Source organism: Fundulus heteroclitus, chromosome 4, assembly GCF_011125445.2.
Source record: "Fundulus heteroclitus isolate FHET01 chromosome 4, MU-UCD_Fhet_4.1, whole genome shotgun sequence".
In the NCBI taxonomy this organism is placed as follows: Eukaryota; Metazoa; Chordata; class Actinopteri; order Cyprinodontiformes; family Fundulidae; genus Fundulus; species Fundulus heteroclitus.
The window spans coordinates 36224287-36234115 of NC_046364.1; the positions used below are offsets into that span (position 1 = coordinate 36224287).

Below are 9829 nucleotides of genomic sequence, written 5' to 3' on the forward strand. Positions count from 1 at the left end.
TTTCCTATTTAGAACTGCCATTTTCTTTTATCCCTAACTCTTTTTCTGTAACCTATTGATCAGAAACTGACATATCCTTTCATAAACATCAAGAGGCCTTTGCAGACCTAAAGGTTTTATGAACTATACTCTAGATTTTAAACTTACTTATTAATGGTGGGAAAGGCTCTCTGCTGTTCATCTAAAAAAAACTACATTTTATCAAAAAGGCATTCTTTGTCTCTCTCTCTCATTCTTCACTAATACATCTTGGTAAACACTGACCTCCAAAGCAGTTCTCTAGACCATGGTCTGAGCCTTAGAGAAGCTGGCATTCATTTCAGCTCCTTCAACTCAAGCTCTGAACCACTTTAGTGCACACTGAAGGTCATGGCTTGAGAGTGCCAACAGAACCACATCATCTGCAATAAGCTTAGATTAAATGTTGCTCTTAAGTACTAGAACAAGAAAATGATGTCTAATTAATTTATTCTTGACTTACTCATACATTTTAGCTGACTTTTCTGGCAATGAGATGAAAATGGAAGCACTTCTAATCAAATGTATTGAGGCAACACAAGAAACAAGAATCAAGAGTCTTTATCGTCATTTTGCAACCATAATGAACTTTTGGTGAGACACCAGCTCAAAATTCACATTTAACACAGAGACACATATCAAAGATCATCCATGGAAAAATTAAGAATGAGTGTTGATAGAGAATACCCTCAGAAGAGAAAAACTCGCTATGAAAAAGGTAAATGTAAAGTTAAGCTTTACAGCAGAAGAGAAAGTCTCACCAGAAGAGGAAAAAAATATGGTGCAATTATTAATAGACAATAAGGCATACTCAGAAAAATGTGTAATGTACCAAACAACATCTTGAGAAGCTAAAAAAGTGTGCATACAGTCCTTAGCGTCTGATAAAATAGAAACATTCAAGTAAAAAAAAAAAAAAACAGAGGATGCTGTCAATTTATAGATCAATGCAAAAAATAAAATTAAAAACTAAATAAAAAAATTGCTTAAATGTATCAGACAAACACTACCCGAGGAGCTAAAAAGTGTGCCAGAAGTCATTAGCATAACTGAAACACTGCAGTTAAAAATGAAGAGAACAGCAGTCAATTTACAGAACGATATAAAAAAATTGCAATTTACATGAATGTCCAAACAACATTCCCCAAGAAGCTGAGTGTGCAATTAAACATTAGTCTAAAATTTACAATCTGGTTTAGAATTTCTAAACAGAATAAGAATAATTCTGCACTTTACAGGAGACATTTTTATGATGGGAATATGTTGATTTTCCAGTTTCATGACCAATGTCGCCCCCTGGTGATAAAGTGGGGCAGAGACAAATAAACGGGTGGGGTAAAAAAAACTTCCGCTTAGTAAAGAAAAGTAAACTTCTTCGTAATACGGTTGAACTACGGTTATACTAAGACGGGCGCCTGGGTTTAAAATGCTGCCAGTCTCCGTACTGTGGTGAACTTACAAAATGTAAAAGACTTTTTTCGAGGGAAGGGCATACAACTGCAAGGAAATGAGTTTTTAAGACGGTGTAGCACAATTGGGCATATATTTGCGTTGACGGTATTCTTAAATCATTTAGAGAAGTCTCTTTGAAAAACTAAAAAGACTGGCTCATCTGCCGTGACATTGATTCGCAATGCCGTGACCCGGATTCGAACCGGGGTTGCTGCGGCCACAACGCAGAGTACTAACCACTATACGATCACGGCGAGCTACGATGAGCCGATGAGTTCCTGAGCACATAACGCACACGTCTTTGGCGGACACCAGACCCTTTACTGTTGCTGTGTCGTTGTGTGGCTGGTGTTGGCGATATAAACTACACTTTATTTTTGTCAGTAAACAAGAACGCATACGGATTGCCATTATAGCAGCACATTCCAGCAACTAGACAGCTCAAAAGGCTTTGCAGAGATGAAACACTTAAAAGCGTGCATGGCAGTGGCAAAGAAATGGAGGACTACTTGCTCAAAAACGTTTCTGTTAATGGGTTCAATAGAAAAGTCAAGGGCAACTCTGAAAAAAAGTGGGTTTTAACCTCGATTTAAAAGAACGTTGTGCTTCATATTTTTTGCGGTTCTCTGGGTATGTTCCAGTATAGTAGTGCGTAAAAACGGAATGCTGCGTCTCTATGTTTGGTTCTGATTAGCAGGGTGTCTTATAGACTTGAACCAGAAGACCTGAGTAATCTGAGAGGTTAATACAACAACACGTCTACAAGGTATTGCATCTGCAGGAGAACAAAATGGAGGAGAAAGGGTAAACTTAATTAATAACTCTTTGGCTGCCTAATGATTATTTCAAAGCACTAAGCGGCCAGATTGGGCTGCATTAGTTACAAAGACTGAAAATTAGACCATTACTGATTATCAAGTCCAAAATGGTAAACTCTCCCGAGTTTATATTTTTTTAATTTTCTGTCAATTAAGTGACTAAAGCCTGCAGTGTCTGTAGTTTAGATAACATCTCTTATCTCATTATCATTGCTGAAATAATCTCTTATCATTGCTGAAATAATCATTCTAGCTTGGCTACTTAATTGCTTCCTTCAGCATGGTCCCTTAATTTATCTCTGATACCTGCATAGTTGTCCTTCAAAATTAACTCAGTATACATTCTTTCGTATGTTATTGCACACAATTATAAAACCAGTTTTGTTTTAAGAACTGGATATCGTAAGTTCAATGGTTTTAAAGAACCCGCATACCCATTGCAGCTGAATCTACAGTTTTGTTTCAGAAAAAGGAAGTTCTTTTTGAGAAGTAATACTGGAGACATTTGGGACACCTGAATTGACCTACAAAGAACACAATTAAAAATAAGAAAATAAACATTCGTATCATGGTAGCATCACATGTGATATGTGACCATATGCAAATTGTTTTTCTGGCAACATTCAGATGTCAAGAATTACCAGCAAAACAAAGGTCAAATGAAAGAAACACACTAAGAAGCCTAATGTAAAAATATGTTTATTAAAGAAAATTAGAAACATTTAAATATAACTAAAAAATAAGTAAGCAATGTTAACCCGACTTGATTGAATAGATAATCTACTGATGGTGGTAATTCGAGTGATTGCACATATTAATTACAATTACTGCACAATTAATAAAAAAAATTGCTCTGATCCCACTATAGGAGGTGTGAACTGGTAGGCTAATGTACAGTCATTTTTTGTTTGTTTTTATATTGTTTTTCCTTAGCCTGCATCTGCATGCTTCCATTAGCCTTTTACTTTACGGTTTGTACACCTGAATTTCCGCTCTGTGGAACAATAAAGGATATTTATATTCTATTGTATTCTATTCTTTGCTATTACTTCGTGTATTGCCTAATACCACCACCTGGTGGTAAAGACAGCAAGGTGCGGCAGATTTTTTCCCCCATTTCCGGCTATCTTCTGATTGGATGGTTGTGTTGTATACGTAACCTTTTCCTGTTTTGTAACACATGCAGCGTGTATATGTTACAAAAGAGAGGATTGGTGATTATACAAAGCTGCAATAAGGATTGTTTAAAGTAAGGGGAGAGTAAGGTGAGTAAACTACATGTCAAATATGTATTTAAACTGTCTTGCTGTGACACATCGATGCGAATACACCTGGGTCCGTGTCTTGTGTTTTCGTCATAGTTGCTACGCTGTATGCCTCTTTACGCGTCTGTTTCAAGCAGTTATGTAGAATCAGGTTGATTTCAAATGTTTTCTTCGCAGTGCATTACAGCTCTCTGAGTAACATGATAATTTGCAGAATTAAATGCATTTTATGCGGATTTCAGTGTTTCATAGCTGTAGAAGTATTGTTGCAGCCTTTATGCATCCGTTTCACCGGTTGATACATCTGTTTCAAGCAGTTATGTTGGAAATAAGTTGATTTCAAATGTTTTCTTTACACTGCATTACAGCTGTCTGGGCAACATCACAATTTGCAGAATTAAATTCAATTTTATGTGGATTTCAGTATTTATGGCTGCAGAATTATTATTGCAGTGCACAGAATATTTATCAAAAGTATCAAACGTGCACATTTTGTACTTTTGGGGAGGTTTTGGTCAGGCTTCCATCTCTCCTTTTGTGAAAGTTATTTCCTCATGCATGCATTCACAGGTTACCAGGAATGGCTCACGTTTGCATTCACTGGTTCCGTAAGGGACTCCGGTTACATGACAACCCTGCTCTGGTGTATGCTCTGAAAGAGTGTAAGGAGCTGTACCCTGTGTTCATCCTGGACCCATACCTTTACAACACCCAGGTGGGCATTAATCGCTGGAGGTTCCTCCTTGGGGCACTCAAAGACCTAGACTGTAGCTTAAGGAAACTCAACTCAAGGTAGATCCATTGACACAACTTTTAAAAAATAAAATACCTTCAAAGATTTCTGATTGCTGCGTAACACAGTTATTTTGCTACAACTTTACTGTTGTATGATTCTGTCAGACTGTTTGTCCTGAGAGGGAAACCAGAAGATGTGTTCCCAAAGTTGTTCGACAAGTGGAAGGTAACGAAGCTGACGTACGAGTATGACACAGAGCCGTACAGTCTGAGCCGTGATGAAAAAGTGACCAGTCTGGCAAAAGAACATGGAGTCGATGTCAGCTACAAAATCTCCCATACTCTTTACAATACAGAGAGGTATACATCAGTCTGAGTAAGTCTAGATTGTCTTTATCTGCTGTTTTTTCCATTTTCTGTATAATAATTTTGCATTGTTTCTGGGCTGCCATTTCTCTAAAGGATAATGGAAGAAAATGATGGGAAACCTCCTCTTACATTTAAACGTTTACAAGCAATAGTTCAAAAGCTAGGTCCGCCCAAAAAACCAATCCCTGCTCCAACCTTAGAAAACATGAAAGGTATGTAACAAATACAACCACTCGGGTATAGTTTGGAAAATGTAGCATTAATCTAGGAATGTGTCTTGGGTATCAAAGTGTGACATCTTCTTGTTTATCTGCTGAAGATGTTGAAACTCACTGCTCAGAAGAAAATGAGAAGAAATACGGCATTCCAACAGCAGAGGAGCTTGGCCTGGACTTAACGTCTCTTGGAGAAGAGCTGTTTCCCGGAGGAGAACAGGAGGCGCTTAGGAGATTAGACGAGCACATGAAAAGAACGGTAAAGGACTCTTTTCTGACTGGCAATACTGTGGGCTACTTAGACAGACTGAAACTAATTCATCTTTGGGGTAAGAAAATGGAGTTCACCATGTATGCTCATGCTATACAGAGTTCAATCAAATAGTCTTGTTCTGATACAACAGGAAGGTCCTACTATCAGTGCCTTGCAATGTGTTATTAAGAAAACCTAAAAATGTTCCCTTAGCCAAGGCTTTGGGGAACAACCTTTCACTGAAAATTACATCTGTTTGTTGCTGGAATGTGACAAATATGAAAAGTGGAGTGTCAATACTTTTCTTACAATAGTGTATATTTTGATATAGGGCTGGACGATATAGAAAAAAAATCATATCGATAAAATAGAAATTATATTGATCCATATCGATAATTATCAACAAATTCAAAACTCAACCCTTTATTCAACCAACTTTTTACCAAATTGCAAGTATTGAAAATATGAAAAAGAACTCTAGCTCCCTGAACCCTTTGAAGGGGACGGAGCTTGGGGGGTGGGGGGTGTAGTGTCCCTGGGTCTGTGTTGATCTATCGGTCCCATGTATATTGTTTTTGAATTATCATCCAGCCCTATTTTGATATGCTTAATTCAGGGATGGGTGTGCAGCTTTGAGAAGCCACAGACCTCTCCAAACTCCCTGAGCCCCAGCACCACTGTCCTCAGTCCATATGTCACCTTTGGGTGCCTTTCAGCAAGAACCTTCTGGTGGAGGCTCACTGAGGTGTATCGGGGGGTGAGTGTCACACCGCACTGCAGGTCAAGGTGAAGTCCACTTAATACCGCCTAACTCCTTGACTTAACATGGATGCAGAGAAAGCACTCGGATCCTCCAGTGTCCCTTCATGGTCAGTTACTCTGGAGAGAGTTCTTCTACACCTGCAGTGTGGGAATCCCAAACTTCAACAAGATGGAGGCCAACCCAGTGTGCACACAAGTGGACTGGGACACCAACCCAGAATGCTTAGCTGCGTGGAGAGAGGTACTCGGGTTAAAAGCAATAATTTTTCTAATTAGGGGTAATTTATTTTCTTCCCATTAATTTTCCGTCATGATGTCGTGTTTCTCTGAAGGCTCGGACTGGTTTTCCCTTCATTGATGCAATCATGACTCAGCTGAGGCAGGAGGGCTGGATCCACCACCTGGCTCGACATGCTGTCGCTTGTTTCCTCACTAGGGGGGACCTGTGGATCAGCTGGGAAGAAGGAGAAAAGGTTTGTAGCTTTTATGCACAAACTGGCTTGTAAAATGAAACCTTTGTACAATATTTCTTCCTTGCAGCAGAGTTTCATTTTGCAGGACAGTTTTGACTCAAATAGCTTGTTCCCTCTGCCTAAGGTCTTTGAGGAGCTCTTACTGGATGGCGACTGGGCTCTGAATGCAGGAAACTGGCAGTGGCTGTCGGCCAGTGCTTTCTTCCACCAGTTTTTCAGGGTTTACTCCCCCGTTGCATTTGGTAAAAAGACGGACAAAAACGGAGACTATATTAAGTAAGATTGTTTCCTGACTAAACTCGAATAGCTAGTTGGAGTTTCATTGCGTTTAAACTAACCTTGTCTCCAATGTGTCTGCAGAAAGTACCTCCCTATTCTGAAGAAGTTTCCTCCACAGTACATTTATGAGCCTTGGAAGGCTCCCCGTAGTGTCCAGCAAGCTGCGGGATGCATTGTGGGCAAAGACTACCCTCATCCAATAGTACAGCATGAACAGATCAGCAAGAAAAACATTCAGAGGATGAAGGAAGCTTATGCTAAGCGGTCTTCAGACAGCAATGAGTCACCTAGCAAAAAGCAAGGTATAAGAGGAAAATATATTTCCGGAATCTCTCTCCTTCACCTTTAAGCCATAGTTAAAGAAAACCCTGCTTCCTGAAAATGACTTATTTTTTGTTATTGTCCTAGGTGTAAAGCGAAAGGCTCCATCGGTCATTGATCTGCTCCAGAAGAAGAAAAGAAAAGTGTAATGGGAAACACCAGACAAATTTACGATACATTTAATAACCATCAACAAGCAAGTTTCATCACAACTTACTGAATATAATATATATATAAGTTCTGTGACCCCCCCCCCCCCCCCCCCCCCACTGTAATAAGGGTTTATGGGTAAAAAAGTGTATTTACATGCAAAGTCAGTTAATGAACTGCAGGGGAACTGAAGAACTGTACACAAAAAGTACACAAAGAAAATATTCCTTCAGGGTTTTTTTTGTTTTTGATGTGCATCAAACTAAATAACCATTAAAATTTTCAGTTGCTTGTTGCTTTTATAGCTTCAACAAGTGCTTGCTATTATTTTATATATTTTACATAAGAATTGCTGTCCAATTTAAATAAAGAGAATACAAAATCTGATATGTTTTAATATATTTTTTGTCTAAGATTACTGTATTGTTCCAATGTTAATTCTGGACTGGAGATCCATGGTGGGGTTTTCATGCTTGTTTCCACTAGAGGTCACTCTAACTAAGCTTGTAGACGTTCAGTCAGAGCGCAGCTCCCAAGAACAATATAAATGATCAAATATGTATACTTTTTGATATCTTAATAAATGTTAAAAAAAACCAATAGAAATGTTAAAATTCAATCAGCTCGTATCTAAACTCAAACTAATCTGCCAGTGTACAATTGACCTACTTTCTGCTTCCTCATTTATCCTGTGCAGATAAACAGCTCTCAGATTCAGGAAAATCACAAATGTACTCTAAATGCATGATTACTGCTGGGGTATTAGAATATTAGAGCAGATTGTGCATGTTTACAAGGCAGTGTGAGACGAGCAGGGCTACATAAAAGCTGTGTGTGTGTGTGTGTGCGTGTGTGTGTGTGTCACACAGCTGTTCGTGGTGTTCAAGTCTTCTCCAGTTTCTCCTTCCTTGGACATGACACTGGTGAGAATATCAAGAGGATGATGTCACAGCCTCAGCAGCAGGGCAGACGGGCGTACAAAGCGAAGCTCAGTTTCCACAGAGACCCGTCAAACATCAAAACAGTCTGCTGGTCAACAGTGCATGCCCATAGGGGTGTATATTTCTGTGTGCTTTTGGCTTCATTCTGCCAATTGGCTTTTAGTTAGAAATATTCTGTGCCAAGAGAGAAAATGGGATATATTTACTACATTTCAGATAAATTGTAGTTTTCCTCATGTGTTTGGTTGCTCCCATGCTCCGGCAGATTCATGAATCTGTGATTAACAACCCCTCTATAACTGCCTCCTCCTTGTTGCTCAACCAGCGTGGTCCTCTGCCGACTGTGTCAACACCTCACCGCTCAAACCAACTTGGAGCTTGGAACCGAAAGATCCCACCTGAATTAGAACAGCTTGTTCCCATGCAACTGTGGTTTCATGTAACTTTAATTGGTGAAATTTATCTCTAGCGTAGATTTACTGCAAGCTCAGACATCAAAGAACTGATCTGAACTCATGGCATTGCCTGTTGAAGAGGAAGGTGAATAAGCAAGCCTTCAATGGCGTCATCAGTTGAAATCAGAGATTTACGTACACTCAGAGTACATTTCAGTAACAAGACAATTCAAAGTCCTGTATATGAACAGAGCATAGGAAAAGAAAACATTCAGAGGAAACTACATTGCAGTAGAATAATAGCAGCTGGTCAAGATAAATTGGATTACAAACTTAATCTAATGATGTTTCATTTAACTACAACAGTTGGAATTGTACATTAACATTCAAAACAAATAGGTTTTTAACCTTGATTTAAAGGAACTCAGCATCTCAGCAGTTTTACAGTCTTCTGGGAGTTTGTTCCAGATAAGTGTAGCATAAGAACCAAATCCTGTTCTCCATGTCTGGTTCTGGGTATGCAGGGCAGACTTGAACCAGAAGACCTGAGTAGTCTGGAGGGTTGATACACTGATAACAACGCTGTAATGTATAGACTAACATAAGTATTTTAAAGTCTAATCTCTGAGATACAGGGAGCCAGTGTAAGGACTTTAGAACTGGGGTGAGTTCTAAAGTCACCCCAGTTCTAGTGAGAACACAGGCAGCAGCGTTCTGGATCAGCTGCAGCTGTCTGATCGACTTTTTAGGCACACCTGTGAAAACACCTTTGCAGTAATCAATTATACTAAAGAAAAACGTTAGTTTTCTGAGATCCTGCTGAGACAGGATCTCAGCAGTTTTCTGAGATTCTTAGTTTTCTGAGATTCTGAGATTCTGCTGAGACATTACGACAGTTCTTTAATCCTGGAAATGTTCTTCAGGTGATAGAAAGTCAACTTTGTAATTGGCTTCAGATGCCTCTGAAGATTCAGGTCTGAGTCCATCACTACACCCACATTTCAGGCCTGATCAGTGGCTACTAGCTGAAGCAAATGAAGCTGTGGGCTAACTAAGGAGAAGTGTGTTTTTGTCTAAGGATAATGTTGCTGTGTTTGAAGATGGAAAACCAGAAACACTTTTTCTTTTAGTTGTACTGTAGGAGAGGCAGAGTACTTCTTGCACATAAAGGGTCACTTTTTATAGGCTCTGGTAAATTCAAAGGTCCCAGTGAAAGTTGGAGATCTACATTTGATGAGTCTGCTTCACATATTTTAGTCTGTCCTTGTCTCCAAAAGGCCATCATGCATTATGAACTGGTGCCTGTCCATTATCATTCAGGTTCTAATGACTAAATCTGACCATTTATTTGTGCGTTCTATTTATGATCGTGGACGATTGTGT

General features: G+C 39.2%; 1 protein-coding gene and 1 non-coding gene across 2 annotated transcripts; one reads left to right on the forward strand and one right to left on the reverse strand.

Annotated features, from left to right (window-relative positions):
• Positions 1 to 1652: 1652 nt before the first annotated feature.
• On the reverse strand, positions 1653 to 1724 carry trnah-gug. The gene has a single exon. It is a non-coding gene; the product is annotated as a tRNA-His (tRNA).
• Positions 1725 to 3426: 1702 nt separating this feature from the next.
• cry5 (cryptochrome circadian regulator 5) lies at positions 3427 to 7210 on the forward strand. Its single transcript, XM_012868748.3, has 11 exons — positions 3427 to 3553; positions 4124 to 4345; positions 4454 to 4648; positions 4751 to 4869; positions 4977 to 5131; positions 5742 to 5882; positions 5961 to 6128; positions 6220 to 6360; positions 6485 to 6636; positions 6721 to 6941; positions 7048 to 7210. Exons 2-11 carry the CDS (start codon positions 4134 to 4136, stop codon positions 7107 to 7109), a joined length of 1566 nt encoding a protein of 521 aa, XP_012724202.2. The 5' UTR covers positions 3427 to 3553; positions 4124 to 4133; the 3' UTR covers positions 7110 to 7210.
• The last annotated feature ends 2619 nt before the right edge of the window (positions 7211 to 9829 follow it).